The sequence below is a fragment of the Sarcophilus harrisii genome, chromosome 1 (assembly GCF_902635505.1).
Source record: "Sarcophilus harrisii chromosome 1, mSarHar1.11, whole genome shotgun sequence".
NCBI classification, from domain to species: Eukaryota; Metazoa; Chordata; class Mammalia; order Dasyuromorphia; family Dasyuridae; genus Sarcophilus; species Sarcophilus harrisii.
Window position 1 is genome coordinate 338,877,072 of NC_045426.1, and position 25,572 is coordinate 338,902,643.

The 25,572-nt window shown below is 42.6% G+C and overlaps 2 protein-coding genes and 1 pseudogene across 2 annotated transcripts; all 3 read left to right on the forward strand.

The window, feature by feature from the left end:
- The first annotated feature begins 900 nt into the window (after positions 1 to 900).
- On the forward strand, positions 901 to 3,125 carry LOC100922023 (annotated as a pseudogene).
- Positions 3,126 to 15,161: 12,036 nt separating this feature from the next.
- On the forward strand, positions 15,162 to 16,356 carry LOC100919131 (hemoglobin subunit alpha). Its single transcript, XM_003761936.3, has 3 exons — positions 15,162 to 15,400; positions 15,665 to 15,869; positions 16,131 to 16,356. Exons 1-3 carry the CDS (start codon positions 15,306 to 15,308, stop codon positions 16,257 to 16,259), a joined length of 429 nt encoding a protein of 142 aa, XP_003761984.1. The 5' UTR covers positions 15,162 to 15,305; the 3' UTR covers positions 16,260 to 16,356.
- A 7,500-nt stretch (positions 16,357 to 23,856) lies between these two features.
- LOC100919393 (hemoglobin subunit beta) lies at positions 23,857 to 25,219 on the forward strand. The gene is made up of 3 exons (XM_003761937.4): positions 23,857 to 24,039; positions 24,234 to 24,456; positions 24,988 to 25,219. Exons 1-3 carry the CDS (start codon positions 23,948 to 23,950, stop codon positions 25,114 to 25,116), a joined length of 444 nt encoding a protein of 147 aa, XP_003761985.1. The 5' UTR covers positions 23,857 to 23,947; the 3' UTR covers positions 25,117 to 25,219.
- Positions 25,220 to 25,572: the final 353 nt, after the last annotated feature.

Below are 25,572 nucleotides of genomic sequence, written 5' to 3' on the forward strand. Positions count from 1 at the left end.
GATGCTCATCAATTGGGCAATAACTAAATTATGGTATATGAAAGTAATGAACTATTATTGTTCTATAAGAAATGAGTAATAGAAGGCAAGCAATGTGCAAATTGTACTTGCAAAATATATACAAGAAAAATAAAATGAAAAAGTATTCCTCCATCTGCATTTAGACTTCATCATTTCTCTGTCTGCAGAGAACTTTCATCATGAGGCCTCTGAAATTGACTTAAATCACTATATTGATCAAAGTAGCTAAGCCTTTCATAGTTGATCATCATCACAATATTACTGTTACTGTGTATAATGTTCCCCTGGTTCTCTTCAATTTACTTTGCATTAATTCACAGAAGTTTTCCCAGATCTTTCCAAAAACATCCTGCTCATCATTTCTTAGACCACAGTAGTATTCCCTCAAAATCATATAATAAAACTTGTTCCCCAAGTGATGGCCACCTCCTCTGTTTCCAATTCTTTAATTGGACTTAAGTTTTGACCCAATGACTTCACAATTAGGTTGATGTCTCAGGGATATCAGAGGGGTAATAAGAGTCTCTAGATCACAAAGCTGTGTGGATGGAAAGGGAATGGCCTGAGTTCCCTTCCTGTCTCTGACACAGTAGATGTGTGAGCCTGGGAAAGGTAATTATCCAATAAGGATCTCAATTTCTTCATCTGTATAGTGAAGGGGTTGGATTCAATGATTTCTGAGCTGCCTTTCAGCTCTAAGTCTATGACGTTATGGACTCCAGGATAGCTCCTTGAAGTACAACTTTTCTCCTCAGCCCTGCTATTTCAGGAATGGTGGGGCTGGATAGGAGAGCACTCCCCTGCCTAGGTGCCTCTCAGCTGGTCAGGATGCTTCTTAGGGAGGTCCCAGGGAAAGGAACCTCCAGCTTGACTGCTGCAATGACTGTGATTTGTGAGTGAGCCAGAGTGTGTGACTGGGCTGTCCTTGGTCTTCTTCTATATGTGTTTGAGCCTCATGACATTCCTAAGGGATAGTTTGTTCAGATGACAAAGTGACTCAGTGGTAGAGAAGGAACTGTTCTATATCTCCTGCACTTCAGGACAGAAACGCTGCCCAGGGTTTGTCTTCATTTGCCTCCCAGGCTACTAGTGTGAGCAGAAAGAAAGACCCCTCAGTGTGAATGTGGGCCAGGACCAGACACTCCTATTCAAATGCAGCACTGATCTGGGTTCCCTTCCCCTTTCCCTCCTCAGTCTTTAAATCTGTAGCATCTGAATATGGAACTGAGTCTTCTGTCCTGATTTCTCAGGGGGCTACACATCATAGGATGAGGATGGCAGCCTGAGTGAGAGCTAGAAAGGACTTTGGATGCCACCTACACCAACTGCTTCTCCTCAGTTTACAGATGGGGAAACTGAGATCCACGAATGTTAAGTAAATTTTTTTCCATAAAGTACTAATTGAGAGAGCCAGGTGATTTGTACCCAGGTCCCTTATTTCAATCGACATTCATTTCAAAACCCTCATTCTGCTTCCCAAAAGGTAGGAGAGGAACGTAATGGAAAACTGCAGGTGAATGGGATTGATTATTTACTTTTGATTTACTTATTTATTATTTATATATATAAAATATATAAATATATTATATTTATTATTATTTACTCATTGATTATTTAATTGATTATTATTTGATTATTTACAAACCCAATATGTGCCATACTGTGCTCAACCTTTTTTCAATTATTATCTCTTTTGATGTACACAGCCCTGAGTAGTAGGTGCTATTTTACCCCTATTTTACAGATGAGGAAACTGAGAAAAACACCGGTTAGGTGACTTGTCCAAGTTCACACAGCTAGGAAGATTCTGGGGCCATATTTGAACTCAGGTCACCCTGACTCCGATTCTCCTACTTGGAGTGGCCCCAAACCTGATTGCAAAGGAGAAAAGCCCCAGACGTAGAGCCTGAGTAGAGTCTCTTCTGTGCAGTCAGGGAGCCCGAGATAGACGCGAGCACAGCGGTCCTTTCAGGGGGTGCACAAACGCGACACCGTCTGGATCTGTCACCCAGCTGGGCCCCTGGCACCCTAAAACAGGTACGGTGCCAACCACTGAGTGACGCCCACCGGGGAGCCAACCCGAAGCGTGGCTGGGAGGCTTGGGTATTTCTGGTCCTGAGAGCCCAGAAAGAAGCCAAGAGGGTGCCCTCTGCGAATGACAAGTCTAACGTGAAGGCCGTGTGGAGCAAGGTGGGAGGCAACGCCGGTACCTAGGCAAATGAAGCCCTCCTGAGATAAGGGCCCCTCCTCGGCCTCACTTCCTCACCTCCTACCCTGCCCCCAGGCCTAGAGACTCATGGGTGCCTTTCGGCATCTACTCCAGGTTCAGAAGCTTAAATACTTGCCTTCCTCAACCTGAGCCCATCGAGTGTCCCTCCTCAGAGGGACAGAATCCCTCCTCTCATTAACCTGGACCATTCCCCCCGTCCTTAATCCTGGCTTTAGCTCCAGGTGCCCAGTGGACAGCGCTCGGGATGAGGCTCCAAACGAGTCCTCTTTCCTATTTTCTTCCCGCAGGACCTTCCTCTCCTCCCCCACTACCAAGACCTACTTCTTAATGAATACCGCCCGGCTCTGACGACATTCAGCACCATGGTCAGAAGGTGCCCTTTCCCAGGCTGTTGCCAACCTGGATGATCTGCCCGGGACCCTGTCCAAACGGAGCGACCTACACGCCCACACGCTGAGAGTGGATCCTGTCAACTTCCAGGTGAGTCAGGGATCGAGCGACCCACTGGGGGAAGCGGGGGGACGGGGGCTGGTGACTGGAGGCCCAGTGCAGCCAGTAATGCCGCTTCTTTGAGTGTAATGGTTCTTACAATGAACCCTTGGCATGCGGGGCAGGTTATGGATTTCAGGGTAGAGCAGGGTTTGAGCGCGGTCAGGACGGGGCGCAGCTGGAGGGTGGAGTACGAGGCAGGGAAGGGAAGGAAGCAGGCAGGGGCAGTGGGGGGAAGGAAGCATGGGCGCCCCTCTGACTCGGGAGCTGTCCCTTTTTCAGCTCCTCTCTCACTGCCTGATCGTGACTCTGGCCTGTCACCAAGGACTTGACTCCCGAAGCGCACAGCTTTGTGGTTACCACACTGACCTCGAAGTACCGTTAAGTTGTGTCGGAAGCCAGGGATTTCCACTGCCTGCCGCCATCATCCGGGCTGCGGGCCCCTCGGTGTCCCCAATCCCTTCCACCCCGCAGAGGCAGATGGACGTCTCCGAATAAAGTCTAAGCCTGCCACAACTTGACTGTGTGCGTTTGTCTCCTGCGTCTGGGGCTGGGATGCGGAGATGGAGGAGGTGTGAAGAGTGACAGGGAACCCCGTCCTGAAACATGGTTCCTTCCACAGCCCTGAAGGGATGGGGATGGGTAGAGAAGGCCTTGCAGCAGAAATGCGAAATTACCTGCACCAAATCAGCCTCCTTAGGTTTCCCACCCTACCCCCTACCCCTTTTGCAGACCCTCTCAAGCATCCTCACTTCTACTCCATTTTGTTTTTTATATGTGTTACAGGCAAGGACTGCGATCTCTTTATAGTAAGTTTGGGTTCTCTAATTGGGGAGACAAAATTGGTCTGGCTCTGGAAGGAACTCCCTCAGGAGAACTGAGAAAGTTCAGTGTACCCACTTTATTCTACTTTTTTCCTTAATTTAAGTGTTTGCACAGAGACCCTGTTGCATGAATATACTCTGATGAGACTGGAAGATGATAAAGGGAGAAGTGACATCACTCTTCAACTGCTTTTTCAGACAGGGAATGAGAGAGGCCAGTCCAGCACAACCCTTAGGTTCAACTCACTGTGGCAGTTGCAATGGGGAAAGAATAAGATCATTGGTACACCCTATGGTCTTGCCAGGAACCTTGAGATATTCCATAGGAAAACCTCTGGGATGGGATGTGGCAGGGGATAAGGTATTTCAGAGAAGAGGGGCACTCAAGCTACAGTCAGATGCCTTGGGTCTGGAGTCAACTTCTTGCTTATTTCACTATCTGTACCTTTCTTCCCTCCCCTCCCCACCCAAGGAAGGGAATTACAACTGCTAAGTCAATGGTCTTTTCTCCTTTCTTCACCTCAACATCTGTGCAGCATTTGAAACTTTCAACCATCCTCTCTCCCAGATGTTCTGTCTGGTTCTCCTCCTATCTGAATGGTCTTCCTCAGGTTCCTTGGCTAGTTCTTCAGCCATAAACTTGCCTTCTAAATCTTCTGTCCAGAGTCCAAAACGCTGTCTGATGATCTCTTCTCTTCTCTTGCCACACTCTAACTGGGTGCCTTCTGGAGTTCAATCGGTTTAATTATAATCTCTATGCAGGTGACTCACACCCCTATAGAGCCAACTCTAGTCTCTCTCCTGAGCTCTATTCTCAAATCTAATAAAACTTTTGAACATTTTAAACTGAATATAAATAAATGATATATGATAAATAAGCAAATGAATATATTCTCATGGATTTCTCAAATTCAACATATCCAAAACAAAACTCATTATCTTTCCCTCCTGCTAAATCACCCCTTTTTGAAAATTCTCTATCTTAGTCATATAACAACACCATCTTTACAGTCTTCCAAGTTCATAGTGTTATCTTCAACTCCTCACTCAGGTTCCAAATGTCAGCATTTCTATCTCCATAGCATCTCTTGTGTCCATGTCCTTATCAGTCCTCACCAGAAGGAACAATGATAAAGAATATCAAAGAAAGATTGACCAATTTTTAAAAAAAGAATTAGAAACAAATTTGAAGAATGATCAAAAAAATTGTAGTATATGACTGTAATGGAAACCAAAAATAATATTTTGGTTGAAGCAGACAAAGTTAATTTATTAAGGTCCATTTAGGGTAGGAGTTGGCATGGTCCCAAGAATATAGCTGTGTGTTTTCAGTTCCACCAATTTTCTGCCCTTTTCACTTCTATATTACTAGGGACAGGAATATACCTCTTGCAATGGTCTTCTGAACCCCACACTAGATTCTTGGGGCCCACCCTCATTCATTCTATTTTTTTGATGAACAAGAAAGATAAAAATAAGAGATACAATATCAATACCTTCATAAAGGTAGAGGTCCAAAGGTGTTAAATTTTGCACATATTTTTGGTTTTATTCAATATATTGTTAATTGTCCTAATTTTTTCATCTTTTTTTTCTGTCTTAAAAATACTATTACATAGGATGGCTCTTTGAGAGAGAGAGAGAGGGAGAAGAATACTGGGGGAAACTATGGTGATATAAAAAACACTAAAAACATATTTATTTTAGGGGAAAAGAACCAGGCCAGCTACAACTTCCCCCTCAGGATTCTTGGGTTACTCTAAGGTAACTCTTCTCCACTGCCATTTGCTCAATTCTCCATTGTTTATAGTTCTTCTACTTAAAAAAAAAAACACACACATTCATCTGTATTAGTTACTACAATTAGTTACAAGTGCGCTCACTGCCCCAGCCAGGCCTGCCCCCCACTCAGGGGCAGCAATCCCCAGTCTCAGACTCCTAAGAAGGACCCTGGCCCAGGAGGAAGGGCAGACTTTGAGGTGAAGGTCCCAGCAGGTACAGCATTCTCCTCTGCCCAAGATGCCTGGGCCAGGGAGGCTGGAGAAGAATTTGAAGCTGGGGGACCCTGAAAAAGCTAGGGCCCAAGAATAGGCAATCATGGCTAAGAAGACAGGGAAAGATAACAATAAATGTTGGAGGGTTGTACAAAAACTGGGACACTAATACATTGTTGGTGGAGTTATGGACTGATCCAAACATTCTACAGTTTGGAACTGTGCTTAAAGGGCTAACAAACTATGTATATCCTTTGATCTAAGCAGTGTCAGGTCTGTTTCCCAAAAAGATTATTAAAAAGAAAAAAGGACCCACATGTGCAAAAATATTCATAGCAGCCCTTTTTGTAGTGGTAAGAAACTGGAAACTGAATGGATGCCCATGAGTTGGGGAATGACTGAATAAATTATGAATGCAATTGAATATCATTGTTCTATAAAAAATTATCAGCAGACTGATTTCAGAAAGGCCTGGAGGGACTTACATGAACTGATGCTAAGTGAAGTGAGCAGAACCAGGAGATCACTGTACACGGCAACAAGAAGATTAAACGATGATCAACTGTGATGGATTTGGCTCTTCAACAATGAAATGATTCAGGACAATTCCAATAGACTTGTGATGGAGAGAGCCATCTGCATCCAGAAAGAGAGGTCTATGGGGACTGAATGTGGATCACATCATTAGTATTTTCACCTTTTATGTTGTTGTTTGCTTTTTTTTTTCTTTCTCATTTTTCCCTTTTGATCTGATTTTTTTGTATAGCATGATGAATATGGAAATATGTTTGGAAGAATTGCACATCTTTAACCTATATCGGATTAATTGATGTCTAAGGAAGAAAGGAAGGAAGAAGGGAGGGAGAAAAATTTGGAACACAAGGCTTGGGAGAATGAATGTTGAAAACTATCTTTACCTGTATTTGGAAAAATAAAAATCTATTATTATTTTTTAAAAGAGAATAACCAATCATTCAGTTGAGAAAAGATCAGAGTGGGGAAGTTCCACTGTGTACTCATCATCTGAGCCCCAGATTTGAAGCAGAGGCTGGGAGGTGAACACAATAGTGAGGAATGAACCAGTTACTGACTTTTACTTTTGTCTAGCCCAGGAATCAATAATAAAAGCCCTGGGGTTCTGAGGTCCAGAATGAAAAGCTAGAAGATTGGTATCTATCACAAGGGTGTCATAGGCTGGGGGGTCTGAACATAAGAAATTGCCACAGCAAAAATGGAGAACATGAAGCTGCTCATCATCTGCTTGGTATCTTCAGAGTTTTGACAGTTCACAAAACTGATAAAGGAACAATAGGCAGCAATCCAGACACAGCACTTCAACATGAGGTCCTAAGGGCTGAGGATATTCCCAGAAGGTTTATGTAGTCCAGAATGGGATATTCCAGAGTCAGGATGTTCTCTTGGCTGGTGACTTGTATCTGGGATCACAAAGGTGACATCTCAAAGCCCAGAGCAGAATCAACAAATCAACAAAATCAACAAGTCAACAAAGACATTTTTGGAATCACTTTCCTTTCTAAATCTCTAAGCATAAGGAACAAGTTGTGAAGGAGGCTTTCCCAACCTGGGATCTATAAAAGCCGGAATCAGTAAGCTCAGAAAATCGAGCCAAGAAAAACAGCTTTTCAACATAGGATCTTCAAGCGCAGGGAAGACACATAATCAACTTGCCTAACTCTGATCTTTAAATTCAGGCTGAGGAGTCTAGGAAAATAATTTTCCCTCATAGGATCTCTAAGTGCAGGTTGCAGTTATGGAGTGTCTGGAAATTTCTGAGTCTAGGGGGTGGGAGGCAGGGCTGATTTTTCACCTGAGCACCCTTGTTGGGCCAAAGATATATATAGTTTGAGGACATTGCCTGGCAGAGTCTTTCTACTTTTCCATTCCAGGACCTAGTATTCTAGATATAATTTACCACTTAACATCAATGAACTTTTACTAAGTGATACTGGCTTGAAAGATTTTAGTAAAGAACAAAAGGACAAACATTTCATTTAACAAGCAAATTAGAAGAGCAGGGAAGAGAATATCTTTTATAACTACAGAGAAGAGAGAAATACTTTTACCAAAGAAGCGTCTAGAGAGGTTCACAGGAAATAAAATGAACAGTTTTGATTTGATAAAAACTGAAAAAAAAATTTGCAGGTAAAATTATAAGGAAAATAGTTAACTGGGTATTTCCCAGTTTCCCAATTTTTCCCAAATTTCCCCAAAATGTATCTGATTATGGCCTGCTATCCAAGATATATAGGGAATTAATACAAGTGTATAAGAACAAGTCATTCCTCAATGGTAATTGAACAAAGGATCTAAACAGACCATTTTATTTTTCTTTTCTTCTCAACAGTATTTTATTTTTCCAAATACATGCAAAGATAGTTATTAATATTCATTTTTGTAAGAGTTTGGGTTCCAAATTTTTTCCTCCCTTCCTTACATCTCCTTCTCCAAGGTTGAAAGTAATCTGATATATAAGTTGTGCATTTATAATCATTTTAAATGTATTTCCATATTAGTTGTGCTATGAAAGAAAAATGAGAACAAAAGTGAAAAACCTTGAGAAAGAAAAAGAAAATAACAATAACAAAAGGTGAAAATGGTATGCTTTGATCAACAATCAGTCTCCATAGTTCTCCCCCTGGATGTGGATGGCATTTTCCATCTCAAGTCTATTGGAATTGTGTTGAATCACCATGCTACTAAGAAGAGCTAAGTTCATTCTAGTTGATTTATCACATTATCTTGCTGTTGCTATGTTCAATGTTTTCCTGGTTCTCCTCATTTCACTCACCATCAGATCATGGAAGTCTTTCCAGGCTTTTCTGAAGTCAACCCGCTCATCATATCTTATAGAATAATAATATTCCATTACATTCATATGCCATAACTTATCCAGTCATTTCCCAATTGATGGGCGTGCACTCAATTTCCAATTCCTTGCCATTACAAAAAAAAAAAAAAAAAAACTACTACAAACATTTTTTGCACATGCGGGTCTTTTTGCCTCTATTTTGATCTTTTTGGGATACAGACTCAGTAGTGACACTGCTAGATTAAAGGGCATGCACAATTTGTTAGCCCTTTGGGCATAGCTCCAGATTGCTCTCCAGAATAATTGGATAAGTTCACAATTCCACCAACAATGGATTAGTGTCCCAGTTTTCCCATATCCCTCCAACATTTATCATTATCTTTTCCTATCATCTTAACTAATCTGTGAGTTGTGAAATGGTACCTCAGAGATGTCTTAACTTGTATTTCTCTAATCAATAGTGATTTAGAGCATTTTTTCATATAATTATAAATGGCTTTAATTTCTTCATATGAAAATGGTCTAAAATAGACCATTTTCAAAAGAAGAAAGACAAGATAAACAATTATCAATATATGAAAATATTCCAAAGCATTAATAATAAGAAAAATAATATTAAAAATAATTAATAATAAGAAAAATAAAATATGACTTTCTACCTCCCAGTCTTTCCAATTGGGAAAGACTGACCAAAAAAGAATAGGATAATGACAATTGTAGGAGGAATTATGAAAGAACTATTATGAAAGAACTAACAAATTGAAGTACTCTTGATGGAGTTGTGAAGTAGTGCAACCATTCTGGAAAGTAATTTGGAATTATATCCCAAAAGTCACATTCTTTGAACCCCATTTTTTCTACTATCTTTCCCAATTAGAAGACTGGGAGGTTCACCTTCATTAAAAACAAAAACAAAAACAAAAACAAAACACCTAACTTGATCTTTCCATATCCAATAGATAGATTCCAAATCTCTCCTATCTTTTGTGACTAAACTCCCTGAGAAATCCATTTACAGTGATACATATCTCCACTTCCTTTTCTTCACTCTTGTCTCAATTCTTTACAATCTGATTTCTGACTTTCTTTTGCAACCTTTAACAGATACTTCTCTATCCAAAATTAGTGATTTCTTATTGCCAAATCTAATGGCTTTTTTTCAATATTTATCTTTCTCGAACTTGGATATGTTCAATTTAAGAGGTTTATAAGACATCCAGTTTGACAGTCTGCATTACTAGGATTGATCCTGTCAATCACCCTCTTCTCCTTGGTATTCTCTTCTCTTTAGGTTTTCCCAGACAGAATACTATTTTATCTTCACAATCCTCCTACCTACCTGATAATTTCTCCTTAGTCTCTTTTGCTAGATATTAAAAAAAAAATGGGGGTATTCCTTTGGTAGGTATTTATTCAGATAATTTTGTTAATGCTCCATATCCCACATATCTGTTCTGGGCTCTTCTTTCTTTTCTCTCTTTATTATTTCATTTGGTATTTTCATCAGCCCCAATCAATTTAATTGTTAACACTATGCTGATGATTCACAGATCACCTTATTCAGCCCTCATCTCTCTCCTAATTCAAAATTCCCTTCTTCAACTGCCTATTGAACATCTCAGATTGGATGTCCTGAAAATATCTTAAAGTCAAGCTATATAAACCCTAATTCTTTATCTTTTTTCTCAAATTCTCCCATCTGCTAAAATTCCTTAGTGCTGTAAGAGCACCACCACCTCAGTAAACTAGCTTTCAAGATAGATGTCTCACGGACCTTTTAAACTCACGTCCAAAATGAAATCCATAATTGAATGGATGCCCATCAGTTGGAGAATGGCTGAATAAGTTATGGCATATTAATGCAACAAAATGTTATTATTCCATAAGAAATGATCAGCCAACTGATTTCAGAAAAGCCTGATGCTGAGCCAAATGATCAGAACCAGGAGAATACTGGAAGAGTTACAGCAAGATTATGTGATGATCAGCTGTGATGGACTTGGCTCTGCTCCACAATGCAGTGCGATTCAAGAGAAGTCCAATAAACTTGTGATGGAAAGAGCCATCCATATCCAGAGAACTATGAAGACTGAATGTGAATCAAAGCATAATATTTTCACTATTTTTGTTTGTTTGTTTATTTTTCTGGGCCCAATCAAAACCTATTTCAATCACAAACTAAGAGTAGAACCCATCATAAACTTGGGCTAGAGGGGCAAGTAAAAAAGGGTAAAAGGTAAAAATAAGGGACCTGAGAGTGGGGGTGGATTCTCAAGGGCAGCAATAATATATGAATTATATGAAGTGCTTATTGCAGAACGAGAAGTTTGAATATAGGAAATGATAGAGTTCTTGCTCAATGGAAGCATTTCATGAAAAAATTCTAAAGCAGAAGAATCAGATGAAATGGGCTAGCATATGTACCTGTCATGCTCTAACCTCAGTTTTCTTTCTTTTCCCAATATCTGGCATAATCTGTGACTGTAGTATTGACCAATCAGCTCCTTGAGGAGTTCTTTGTGGTGCACTCCTTCATGGACCCATTCCTATGCAATTTGACCTCTGTGTTCATCTCTAAATACTGTCCAACTGGTGTCCCCTTCAGTAATTTTACCCCATCCCTTGGGCCTCTAAACCCCTCCTCCCTTCCTACCTGCTGCATGGTCAGAAGCAATTATCTTAGAATAAAGTCTGAATGCATGGCAACGAGGCTATGCAAACCCCTGCTCTGTGATGAGGGAGTGGGGCATTAGGGCCATAGAGGAAGCAACATGAGGGCACTGTGTTCCATTTTCCTAAGTCATTGACAGGCTCATGTCCAGAGGACAGATTGACAGAAATGGGAGAGGCCAGAAACCCAGCCCAGTCCTTTGCCGCCTGTAATATCTCTCAAGTAACCCCACCCACATATGGCTTAGGAGATACTTCCAGATACTAGATATTTCTAGACTATCACCCCCTGGGAGGGTGGGCCTAGCTAGGTGGGGAAGTTAGGGTGACAAAGTCAAAACTCCCAAGGAGCTCCAAGTGTAGAGCTTCAAAGGGGCCCTCACATCCTCTTAGGCTCTTTTGCATATTTATGTTATATATTCTCTTCCAAAATAACCTTTTTGCCAGAGTGCATTTTAGGAGTGGGAAAGAGGATTCTCTCAGGTGTCTGTGTGTGTGCAGCCCAACTTGGTAAACCCCCCACATTGGGTTCATGGTAGTTGGCCATCCCTAGAACAAAGGAGGAAGATATCTAATATGTTGGCTAGAGACAGAATTCTCAGGTTGGTGGAAGCTGGAAGGGTTTGTAATGAAACTTTATACAACTGGCTGGTCCACCAAAGGCCTACCTGTTGGAAGATTATTGATCCATCCCCCACACTTCCCCAGATATTACTAAACTGGGAGTCAGAAGATGTATTTCTATCATTATATCACTACATGACCTTGAATTAGTTACTTCTGTTGGGAGACTTCTGTTTCTCCTTCTTATAAAATGAGAAGGTTCAATTAGATAAAGTCCCTTCCATCTCAGACATTACAGATTTCATGTTCCTTTCCAGAGCTACTATTCTCTATTCTAAGGTCCCTTCTATATACTATAGCAGCATGGTAAGATGGCAAGAGAAGTTGGAGTAAGAAAGTGTTAGTCCCCCTCAAGTACTTATTAATCATGTGACCTTGGGCAGATCTTTTAATGTCTCTGAAATACAATTTCTGGATCAACAAAAAGGAAATAATAACGCCTGTCCTAAAACAAAGCTTATATCCATTGCCTACAGATTAGCTAAATAAATTATAGTGTATGAATGTAATAAAATGTTGCTGTTCTGTAAAAAACAAGAAATAGGAATATAATGAATAAAGAAAAGCATGAGAGGATTCAAGTAAATTGATACAAAATCAAGTTAAGTAGAACTGGAAAAACAATATAAACAATGACTACAGCAATATAAATGGAAAACAACAGCAAAACAATCAAAATGGAATGTTATAAAATTACATTGACCAGGTCTGACCCCAAAGAATGCATCTCATTTTTTTTGTTACAGAAATATGAAATTATGGAACACTGCATATAACAACATATATTGATTAGTTTTGCTGGTCCAGCAGGAGTTGAGAGCAAAAACCAAAGCACTGTCTCTGTCTTTATCTCTCTGTCTACCTGTCTGTCTGTAACTCTGCTCTCTTTGTGTGTCTCTCCCCTCTCACCTTTGTTTCTCTCTCTCTCTCTCCCCCCCCCCCCATGTCTCTATCTCTCTCTCTGTGTTTCTCTGGCCCTACTCTCTGTCTCTGTCTCTCTCGTTCTCTCTCCTCTGTCACTCTGTCTCTGTCTCTCCACTACTATTTGAGGAATGGTACAGAAAGGGAATGGGATGGAACAGGTTATGTGGAATGAAGTAGAATAATAGGGGATAATAATGGAGTTGAGGAAGAGAAATGAATTTTATGGAGAATGGGGACACGAATAGAATGGTTTGTAACAAGAGTAGAATAGGATGGGATTGGAATACAATGGGGATACAAATTGATTTGGGTGGCAAATGGGAAGGAACAATCAATCGGTCAGATGGTTAACAAGCATTTATTAAGTGCCTACAACGTGACAGATATTGTGCTAAATCCTGGGGATAAGAAGGCAAAAACAATCCCTGATCTCAAGAAGCTCACAATATACTAGGAAAGACAGCATTCAAACAACTATGGACAAACAAAATACATACAGTATAGGTAGAAGGTAATATCAGAGGGAAAATACTACATTAAGGGGGACTGGAAAATGAGCAGAAAACAAGATTTTCATGGATAAGGAAAGAAAGCATTTCAGGCCTGGGGTACAAAGTTGGAAGTTGGACCATCCTCTGTGAGGGACAGTAAGGAAACCAATGTTAGGAGGGTGGAGGGTGGAGGGAGGAAAGTCAAGATGGGTCATTTCTTTTTTTTTTTTTTAATTTATATTACTTTATTTTTTGTACATGGAATTTTTAAAAGAACTTTATTTTTTTTAAATGGATGAATATTTTATTTATTTTTTTAAATAACTTTTTATTGGCAGAACCCATGCCAGGGTAATTTTTTTACAACATTTTCCCTTGCACTCACTTCTGTCCCAATTTTTCCTCTCCCTCCCTCCACCGCCTCCCCCAGATGGCAAGCAGTCCTATATATGTTAAATAGGTCACAGTATATCCTAGATACAATATATGTGTGCAGAACTGAACAGTTCTCTTGTTGCATGGGGAGAATTGGATTCAGAAGGTAGAAATAACCCAGGAAGAAAAACAAAAATGCAAACAGTCTATATTGATTTCCCGTGTTCTTTCTTTGGGTGTAGCTGCTTCTGTTCATCACGGATCAATTGAAACTGAGTTAGATCTTCTCTTTGTCAAAGAAATCCACTTCCATCAGAATACATCCTCATACAGTATCATTGTTGAAGTATATAATGATCTCCTGGTTCTGCTCATTTCACTTAGTATCAGTTCATGTAAGTCTCTCCAAGCCTCTCTGTATACATCCTGCTAGTCATTTCTTACAGAACAATAATATTCCATAACATTCATATACCACAATTTACCCAACCATTCTCCCATTAATGGCCATCCATTCATTTTCCAGTTTCTGGCCACTACAAACAGGGCTGCCCCAAACATTTTGGCACATACAGGTCCCTTTCCCTTCTTTAGTATCTCCTTGGGGTATAAGCCCAGTAGTAACACTGCTGGGTCAAAGGGTATACACAGTTTGATAACTTTTTGGGCATAATTCCAGATTGTTCTCCAGAATGGTTGGATTCGTTCACAACTCCACCAACAATGCATCAGTGTCCCAGTTTTCCTGCATCCCCTCCAACAATCATCATTATTTTTTCCTGTCATCTTAGTCAATCCGACAGGTATGTAGTGGTATCTCAGAGTTGCCTTAATTTGCATTTCTCTGATCAATAGTGATTTGGAACACTCTTTCATATGAGTGGAAATAGTTTCAACTTCATCATCTGAAAATTTTCATATCCTTTGACCATTTACCAATTGGAGAATGGCTTGATTTCTTATAAATTAGAGTCAATTCTCTATCTATTTTGGAAATGAAGCCTTTATCAAAACCTTTAACTATGTTTTCCCAGTTTGTTGCTTCCCTTCTAATCTTGTTTGCATTAGTTTTGTTTGTACAGAAGCGTTTTAATTTGATGTAATCAAAACTTTCTATTTTATGATCAATAACGGTCTCTAGTTCATCTTTGGTCACAAATTTCTTCCTCCTCCACAAGTCTGAGAGATAAACTATCCTATGTTCCTCTAATTTATTTATAATCTCGTTCTTTATGCCTAAATCATGGACTCCAAGATGTGTCATTTCTAGAACAGAAAGAAACAAACTTCTGTCCACACTTAGTAGAGTATTGGAGTTGGAGCCAAAGATTTTAACTTATCTTTTAAAATTCAGTCTCATAGTCTTACTAGCCGTGTGACCCTTGGTAGGCACTTAAATGGTCTACCCCGGTTTTCTCATCTGTAAAAATGAGAATAATATCATCATGTTATTATTATAAAGAGAAAAAATAATAATAACAGCATCCACCTCCCAGGGTTGTTATGAGGATCCACTGGTTTTTGCAAAACTTTAAGCGCTATATAAATACTAATCATCATCATCACTATTACAATTGTTGTTACTACAGTTCCACAAGCTGAGTTTATGAGGTAAGGAAGGGATGTAGGAGGTATTCCGGGCTGATGCTGCGTTTGCACAGGTGATCTGGCCCAGGTGCGAATGCAGCGCCCCCGGTGGGGGAGACCGGCCTCGCACCACCTGGGCTAGTGACTGCACGGACCGTGCCAGCCAATGAGCTCCACCTCCCCAGTGCCAAGCCTAGGACGTGCCATCCTTGGCGAACCCCAGACACACAGACCTGAGACAGAAGGATGGCCCTGTCCGCGGCAGACAAGTGCAACGTGAGAGAATTCTGGGAAAAACTGGGTGAGAACACCAAGGTGTACGGCACTGAAGCCCTGGTGAGGTGAGGCAACACCCAGCGCGTGAATGCGCCACTTCCCCGCGCCCAGAACCCAGCGTGGCCCGGGTCTCAGCCGGTTCCCGGGGACCCCTCCTCTCTCCCGCTCCCCAGCCTCTGGGAACCCGACCCGCGCTCTCGCGTCGCCGCCGCCGCCGCCTCTCGGCAGCCGCCGGCGATCCTTCCTCCCTGGCCGGCTCTCCTTTCTTTGTCCCACTCCCCGGTGCGGCCGGAGAGAACCTTCAGCCTCCCCTCCTTTTTGGTTGGCAGGACCTTTCTTTGTTTCCCCGAAACCAAGACCTACTTCCCCCACTTTGACCTCTCCGGGGGCTCCCGCCAGGTTCAGGCTCATGGCAAGAAGGTGGCAGACGCCCTGACTTTGGCCGTCAGCCACCTGGATGACCTGCCAGCCTCCCTTTCCTCCCTGAGCAATCTCCACGCCCACAGACTCAAGGTGGATCCCGTCAACTTCAAAGTGAGTGGAGAACCGGGGGAGAGAGAGAGGGGGGAAGCTGGATCTAGGGAGAAATCTTGGGCTTTGCACGTCATCCGACTAGGGTCGGCGGTTTCCAAGTGCTTCTCGGCGGCGTTGGAGAGGTCGTGGGTGGGAGCTGGGCCCCAACTCCCAAAAGGGAGAGAGGTTCGGTCTAGAATTCGGGGCTAGTGACGTCCGAGAACTGGGCCCCCACCAAGATCCGACCCGGTCTGATTCGGCACCCTCCTCTTCTCTCCCCAGTACCTGTCTCACTGTTTGCTCGTGACCCTGGCGAGGCACCACCCAGGCAACTTGAACCCCGAGGTGCACGCTTCTCTGGACAAGTTCCTGAGTTACGTGTCCGTGGTGCTAACGTCCGAGTACCGTTAAGCCGGTAGGGGACCGCCCGAGCGCGGCGTCGGCGGCTCCCTCCGCCAGTTGTAATACACGTGAAACTTTAAATAAAGGCGAAATCTATGGCAACCTAGCTGGGTGCACTGGGGCTTTGAGTTGGAGAGCCTCGGTGTTCAAAACTGCAGCCCCTTCCCCCGGCTCTAGAGAAAGCTGAGCTGTCTGCAGTGACTACACCTAGATCCTGACACAGGGGAGAGAGGTCTCTGAGAGGGCTGAAGGGCTGCTGTCTGTCCCACCCTATTGCTTCCCCTCCTTCCCAACCTGAGAGAGTACAAAACCCCCTCGCAGCGACTTTCTTGCCTCGGTTTATCCTTGTTTCAATAGTTTTAATTTTTATTCATATATTTTGCTTTTCCATTATAATCATTTCTGGATATAATTCCACCCACCCACCTCAGTCACTCCTTGTAAACAAAAAAACAAAAAGAAAGAGAAAAAAACAATTTAATGAATTAATGAGCACATCAACATCCCACACTCACTCCCCTCATAAAGAGAGGGAGATGTATTTTCTCATCATTTTCCCAAGCTGGAGCATTCAATTCAATTTTGCTGTAATTTGTATTTTTCGCCATTTACATTGCTAGAACTATTATGTACATATGTTGTTTTTTTGCAGCCTCAAAACCCAGAATCATCCACTCAACACCCCACTCTCAATCTCCCTCTCTATCTTCACTCTTATTGGGTATTAGGACAATGTGCTTTTGAACCCAAATACAGATGGTATATACATATATATATATATATATATGTATATATATATATATATATATATATATACAGGTACACACATGCCAGTAACCCTCTCCTGTCCCTCCAGAAAGTGAGGTTTTTGGGTGGGCAGTAAGTTTTAGGGCCACCATTGAAACCCTAGCCCCATTGAAACCCCCTTGGGCCTGGGTTTGAGAATAGGACCTTGGAAGATTAATCAACCTACTGCATCTGGATGAGTTCAAGTGTTTGGGCCCTGGTTGGGCAGAGTTTGTGGGCCCAGCCCCAGGAAAGAGTTATCCCCACAACCAGCCTGAGTCTGGCTCCAGATTAGGAGGCATGTGGTCACACCTCTGCCTTTGTCTCACTAGCTCAACTCTACCTTATCCTTCAACACTTCCCTCCCCTCTCTTATCACACTATCACAGACCCCTAATCAACTTCTAAACCCATTTTGGGCCCAGAGCCAAGGTCACTATTCTCCCTAGACCTAGTGCCCCCCCCAGTCCCACAGATCCTAAAATCCTGCCTTCATTCCCCTCCTGAAAGGACCCCGATTCCTCCTTAATGCCCAGTATCCTGAGGACCACCCCTGAATTTCTGTCCTCACATCCCACTGAGAAATGCCATGACCTGCGTTCAGATCCTGCCTCTGACATAATAGCCTTGTGACCTTGAGCAAATCTATGGACCTCAGTATTGTAAAGCACAGGAATTGAACTAGATAACCCCTAAGGTCCTTTCCAATTCTGAGTTTAAGATCCCAAGGTCTTTGTGGCCCAGTACCTCTATGTTACCTGACTATGACAGCAGGGCTAAGTATCTGAGATCTGACAAAGGTATCACCTTTGCTAAAGATCCCAGAAGGGGAAGACAGCTTTTGTCTTCTCTCTCCATCAGCCCAGTCCAGGGACTGCTTCTCACCTACTTCAGAATAGTCTGAAAGAATCTGACAGGTCTGAGGAATGACAGGGTTTTTTTGGGGGGGAGAAGTTAATTAAACACCTGCAAATATATCTAAACCCAAAAATATTTATAGCAGCAATATTTGTGTGTCACAGCAAAGAAATGGTAACAAAGTAGATACCCATTGTTTAGGGAGTAGTTAAATAAATTGTAGTGTATGAATATAATGAAATAATATTCAGCTGCAAGAAATAAGGTGTGCAATGAATACAGAGACACATGGGAAGATCTACATGAACATAATGCAGGATGAAGAAAACAGAACCAAGAAGATAATATGTACTCTAAATACAAGAATAAAATATGAAGAACCACAAGAGAATAATTTATGCACTACTATCAGAGGGGCTTTATGAGGAAAGCACATTGTATAGTCTAGAGCATTCTAGAAATATAAGCTGTTCTTATTTCTAGTTCACTGGTATTCATTTTCTGTTCTCTGGTGTTTCCTCAGTTCAAGTTGTTCGTTTTTTTTCTTATTTCAATACTTTAAAGGTCGATCATTTCAGTTGAGTGAAGTCAATATAGGCAGCCATTCATTCATTTAGCAGATTCATATGCACTGCTTTATGCTGGGGTATGGAATCTAGAATGTCCTATTTCTCTAATCCAGAGGCATAACTGGGGATGTTTTCACCTGGGACAAAAATAGCCTTTCTCTGTCTCTGTCTCTGTCTCTCTCTGTCTTTATGTCTCTGTCTCTCCTCTCTCTCTCTCCTCTTTTCTCTCTCTTTTTTCTTTCCCTCTCTCTTTCTCTCTCCTTCTCTCCTCTTCTTTCCCTCTCTCCCTCCCTCTTCTTCCCTCTCTTTCTGTCTCTCTCTCCTTTCTCCCTCCCTCCATCACTCTCTTTTCTTCTTCTCTTTCTTTCTCTCTCTCCTCCTCTCCTCTCTTCTCTTTCCCCCCTCTCTCTGTCTCTCTTTCTCTCCCTTCCTTCCTCCCTCCTCTCTCCTTCTCTCCTCTCTTTTCTCTCTCCCCCTCTTCTCCCTTTCCTTTTATCTCTCTTCCCCTCTCTCTTTCTCTGTCTCTATCTCTTCTCTTTGTCTCTCCCTCCATCCATCTCTCTCCTCTCCTTTCCTCTTCTCTCTTTCTTTCTCTCTCTCCTCTCCTCTCTCTTCTCTCTTTTCCCCTTTCTCTCTGTCTTTCTCTCTCCCTTCCTCCCTCCTTCTCTTTCTCTTTCTCTCCATCTCTTTCTGTCTTTCTCTTTCTCTCTCCCTTCCTCCTTCTCTGTCTCTCTGTCTCTATCTATCTGTCACTCTGTCTGTCTCTCTCTCTTTCTCACATACACATATACACACAATATCAAGAATAGTGACAGTGGCTGGGGAAGAGTAGAGAGAGGTCAGGGGAATCCAAAGTCTCAGTTCATAGAGGGATAAGCTGCTGTCTGGGAGAGGGAAGCATTTACATAGACTACGAGTTGCTTGCTCTGGGTCATGGTGGCTGGGAGGGTCCTCGATGGGTATATTTTTCAGGGGCCCTGGGAATTCTGGAGCCACAGTCCAAATTTTTCCAAAGGAATTGCTTCTTTTGACCAGGGTTGGGACTTGACAAATCAAGGTTCTTCAGTTCTCTCCTGCCCCCCACACTTCAATAAAAATCATGTCCAGGGATTAGACACTTTATTACTGTGAAGAGACCTTCAACTGACCAGGTATTACTTCTGTCACAAGAGTTGCCTTTCCCACAAATCTCTCCTAGGGGTCAGGTCAGCAAAAAATAAAATGGACCTGACCCTAGTCTCAATCAATGTGTGTGTGTGTGTAAAACATTCTGTAATTCCCAACATAGAAAGGGAGTTCCCACCATATCTGCACGTGTGAGAAAACCCTGGCTGCCCTGCTCTAATTATAACTTTGCTCACTTCTCTACCTGAGAGAGGTAAGAACAAACTCTCACTTCCCTTAAAAAATGGAGATAGATAGAAAACTGGGTTGGGAATGAGAAGATCTAAGTTTCAATTCAAAGAATAAGTAAAAATTATAAGTACTATTTTTTGATAGATCTTTTAATTAATTTACATTTTGAGCAGGGATAAGGACAGGAATAGGACATGTGAGTTCGCTTATGTAGGGTCAATTCTCCACCAATGCAGTTGGCAACTTCTCAAGCAAGTTATGGCTTTAGGAAATTGTCTGGATCATTGAGGACTAAGTGATTTGCCTGCAGATACACAGCCAGCTTGTGAAGGGTAAGAACTGTACCTCCCTTCCTCTGAAGTTGCAGTTAACTCTATTCATTATACCATTCTACCTCTCATCCATAAAGTATAAGCAAGAATAATTACAAAATGTTTTAAACTTTGTAAAGCACTTTCTCTACAATGGTCATATGATGCAGGTAATATAATTTTATTATACCCATTTATGAATAAAGAAACTCAAACTGAATGATTTGTCGATAGTTATAAACCCTATAAACTAGAATTTGAACAACATCCAGGATGGCTACTAATAAAACATTGCTGTCACTAGTCAGACAAATTTCAAGGTTAAAAAATGATAGATTTTGATAATGTTAAACTTTTGCTAGTTTATCATACCGCCCTGAAGATGCCTCTGAAGACTCTTTAACATTCCCTCTTATATCTGTGTCCTTTTTCTGGGTTATCTCACAAACTCACATAACTTTAATTGGCCGTTTCTATAAATTTGACTCCCAAACCTTTCCATTAATATCAACCTCTCCTGACGTTTCTATAAGTACTATTATTAATAATAAGTATTGGTAAGTGCAGAACACTGCTATGTGGGGGGAAATATAGAGACTTGTGATTTCTTTATATGCTCCAATGAGGAAAATCCCTTCAGAAATGCAAGTTAGCACCTTCTCTGAAACTTACAGCCTTTCAAGAACTGTCTCTCAATGAGTGACTTGCTCAGTGTCACAGTTTGTGGCCAAGTCTCTGCCCTTTATGCTGGGATATGAGGCCTCCTCTCACAGAGGAAGATGCTAATTTTAAATGACTGCTCCTGCCTTTGAGGAGCAGAGAAAGCAACAGAACATGGGCAGAGGTCATGATCATCACATGGCAAGTGCATCAAAGTGTGCAAAACACAGGGCTCCCCCATGCCAGGGAGGGAAGGGCTTTGTAGCAGACAAGACATCCAGTGGGGCTTTAAAGAATAGTTTAGGAATGTTATGGAATGTTATTGTTCTATAAGAAATGACCAACAGAATGATTTCAGGGAGGCCTGGAGAGACTTATAGGGACTGATGCTGAGTAAAATGAGCAGAACCAGGAGATCATTATACATTTCAACAACAATACTATATGATGATCAATCCTGATGGACATGGCCCTCTTAACAATGAGAAGATTCAGGCCAGTTCCAATGATCTTGTGATGAAGAGAACCATCTGCACCCAGAGAAAGGACTGTGGGAACTGAGTGTGGATCCCAACATAGCATGTCAGTTTTTTCATCTATAAAATGTAAAAGATAAACTTTTCCAGGGCTTTCTCCAGGACTGCTGTGAGGGAGGCTATGACAGATCGTAGATAGGAAAATGCTCTGCAAGAGGAATGCCCTATGTACACCTGTGCAAGGCTTTAATTCAGCTTTCTACTTTCTCATAAGGATTTCTTTCTTTGATTGTCATTGTTATTATTCAATTGTTTTTCAGTCACGTGTGATTCTTTGTGAGCCCATTTACAGTTTTCTTGGCAAAAACACTGGAGTGGTTTGCCATTTCCTTCTCCAGTCCATTTTATAGATGAGGAAACTGAGGCAAACAGGATTAAGTGTGATACAGCTATGTTTGAGACCAAAAGAGACTTCCTGACTCCAGTTCACTTTGCAACCTAGCTGCTAAGATACAAAATAAATGGCAGGGTTGGGGAAAGGTAGGGATTACTACTGACAGAGCCAGGAGTCCAGAGCCCTTGGAGAGGGAAGAGGTTAGGGGAGGACAGATTCTGGTCAGCTGCCCTGGACTAAGCAGACTCCTAAATCAACCAATAAACATTTAAATGCCCGCTGTGAGCCAGGAACCGTGCTGAATTCTGAGGATGTAAAAAAGCAAAAGATCGGCCTTCAAGGAACTGACAATCTATTTCTTGTCTGATGGGGGAGACAAGAGATATTTAGAAACAAACTATATACAGGATAAATAGGAGTTAGTTAACAGAGGGAAATCACTAGAACTGAGGGATTGGGAAAAGCCCCCTGTAGAAGGTAGAATTTTAGTTGGGACATGAGAGAGAGAGAGCATTTCAGGCATGGAGCACAATCAGAAAAAAAAACCCTAGGAGCAGAGAAGAGTGTTAGGGTCACTGGTCTAGTATTTCAGCCCCTGCCTTTGCCACTGACCACTGGCTGCGGCTTATGCTGAGTCCTGTGAACAAAGTTCGAAGGAAATATGACTTCCATCTGAGGCTTAGGAGCTGAAAGGACGAGACAGAGAGGAAGGCTTCAGTTTACATACAGACTCCTGACAGGAATCCCTGATTTTCTCAGGGATTGTAGCTGCATTTATAACTGGATGAATCAGGAAGTGGAATTAGGCAGAGGGTTTCCATATCTGGATCAGAATACAGGGTTAACGTGTTGTACTGGACACAGATCAATACACAGGTCGTTAACGGGGACTAGACACCGAAGAAGGCGTCCAGAAGGCGAACCATTTCCTCATAAATGATCTTAGGAGTTCCTATCCAGTGGGGAGAACCATGTCTATACTGAGCTTAGTTCATGTGACCTCGAGAGAAGCTTTTTTGTAGGCTTTCTTACCAAAGAATCATGACCTATACATGGATTGTACTTTGAACTTGATTGTAGTCAAATCATTTAACTTAATCATTTTTTTTAGCTCATTTAAGAGTATATCTGAAAATTTTAGTTTTCTACTTAGTTTTGCTTTGCAGTCCATTAATAAAGGCCAAAGTCTCATTTCATCCAGGGTCATTTCCAATTGTCCTCATCTATATCTGTCCAATGGACCCAGGTGGCTCTGGAGGGGAAAGTGAAGCAGGCGATGTTGAATAGCTCTCCCTCACTTCAATCCAATTCACTTGCATGTCATAGTATCACCCCCCCTAATGTCATGATCCTCTTCAAGAACAAAGGACAAATACAGAATCTTCTAAAACACTTCGGTTCTGGAGGCCAATTCTTAACTCTCCCAGACCACTTTCCTTCCCTACAGAGGAAGTCACTTGAAGCCCTAGCTATCTTGCTTTGGAAAAACCCCCTCCCTCCATCCCCTAACCCCCACAACTTCCTCTATGTCCCGGAGATATTGGAAGAAGCCCTGGCATCTGCACAGGCAGCTCCCTCATTAAGAGGGAAAAGAGAAAAACTGACTTCCAAGGATTCTTGGAGTAGAATCCAATGGGGCTATGAATTGGGCTGATCTGGCCCAGAGCTCTAGGGAAAAGGGGTGACGAGACAAGGGTTGATGGTGCTTGTGGGGGAATTTTGTGAGGTTGCTGAATTCACTGAATGGGAGTGAACTGGAAGACATTGAAGATTAATGTAATACTAGGAGTAAATAAGTTGAAAAGAATGAGATAAGGGAGCTCTATGGAAAACGGGGAGGCTGCGACTAAATGTGGTGAGGAAGACAAATAGTGCTGGTGATCAGGGTGAGCTGAATTTGGGTACCGAGGCTGAGGGCAAGTTTGTGGGTTGAACCTAGAAATCCAGTTTTTCCCTGGCACTACCTAGGGACAGATCCACTAAAATCAAAAAGGGCTTTAAAAGAGCAATCTTTGATCAAGAAGGAGCAGGTGGTGAATTAGGTAAGAGAATTACACCCCCATTCATGTCAGTCCTTTGGTATTCCTCTCCCAACCCCCAAACCAGGAGCCTTTGGCCACATCCTCCGTGCCTCAGAGCTGACCAATAGGAAAGGAGCTGGGTGGGGCGAGCACTGTGGCCGGAGGATAAAAGGAGAGCCCTTGAGCCACTGACCACAGCACTCAGCTTCCACCTCTCTCTCCTGCAGTCTCTACTCAGGCGTGTCTCCACCCCCTCACAACCAACCATGGTGAACTGGACAGCAGAAGAGAAACAGGCCATTTCAACCATCTGGGCCAAAATTGACGTCGAGGAAGTGGGCGCCGGTGCTCTTAGCAGGTGAGAGAAGAGACTCGGGCTGTTGCCCGACTTGGGGCTAAACTGGGTTAGGCTGGGGTCATGAATCCTTTCTCTGCCGACCAAAAAGGTCGGGAGGTAGGGAACTGAGGAGATATTGGGTAGAGACCTTGTATGAACTGACCTGGAAAAACCCTTGGCTGACCATCTCCTCTCTCTCTCTCTCTGGTTTCCAGGCTGTTAGTTGTCTACCCCTGGACCCAGAGGTACTTCAGCAACTTTGGGAACCTGTCCAGCCCACGTGCCATTGAGGGGAATCCCCGGGTCAGGAATCATGGCAAGAAGGTGCTGACCTCATTCGGGGAGGCTGTGAAGAACCTGGACAATGTGAAGGCCACCTTTGACAAGCTGAGCGAGCTGCACTCAGACAAGCTGCACGTGGACCCCCAGAACTTCAGGGTGAGTGCCCTTGTACTTCTCCAAGTTTGGGAGACAAGTCCTACAGATTCTAAAAAAGTGGAAGATCCTTGGCTGGGCATTTTTGAACATCTCCAAAGACAGGGAACTCCCTCTTTGGCTTATTTCCTTCTCCATAATGGCTTCAAGTATTTAAAGAGAGATCCTATCTCCTTCCCTTTTCCAAGTCCACCTTGTCTCTGAGCTAACAATCCTCTCTTCCTCAGGACTTCGAAACAGAGACCCCCTTCTACTCCCTGGGAATGTTGCTTTCCCTAAAAGTGCCAGTCAGAAGGGTCCTCAGACATCATCCAAACCTAATCCCTCTCATTTTATAGAAGACAGTACTTGATTTGCTCCATTCCCCTAAATGAGGCTGCCTTCTGTCCTAGCACAAGTTTTACAGAGTTACTACTGACCCAGCGTCAGGTTCTCCCAGGGGCCTAATGCACTGCACCTTCCCAGACTTGCAGCCATTCTCCCACCATACAGAGACTGCCCAGACCTGATCCTCTGTCTTCTCTTCCTTTCCAGCTCCTTGGAGACAACCTGATCATTGTCCTGGCAGCCACCATGGGCAAGGACTTCACTCCCGAGGCCCAAGCTGCCTGGCAGAAGCTGGTGGGAGTGGTGGCCTCTGCCCTGAGCAGAAAATACCACTGAACATCGCCAGGCGTCACTCCTAGAGTTGGGGGTGGGTGGGATATGTGCTACCTCCATACATATTGATTATGGTTAATACAATAAAGTTGAATTACTTCACAAATCTTTGTCTAGTTGTCTCTTTGGGGGGAAGGTAAAAAGATGCTTTTGAGGGTCTAGGATAAAAGGGAGCACAGCTGCTTCTTCAAAAGGTTGAATAGGCTTTTCCTCCCCACAAACTTCCCTCTTCCTAATTCTGACTATGGAATCTGTGTCAAGAATTAAGGTAATCGGACTCAGAAGGTCCAGGGGCCAGGTGAGGGACGAGTAACCGCCAGAACTACAATGCTGGGCAGGGAGACTATGGAAAAATAGTGTAGAACCAATGAGGTCTGGAAGATTCTCAAAAAAACTCCAAAAAAACCCTCCAAAACAAAAAAACCCAACTCTGGCGTGCAGGCAGATTCAGATGCTTTC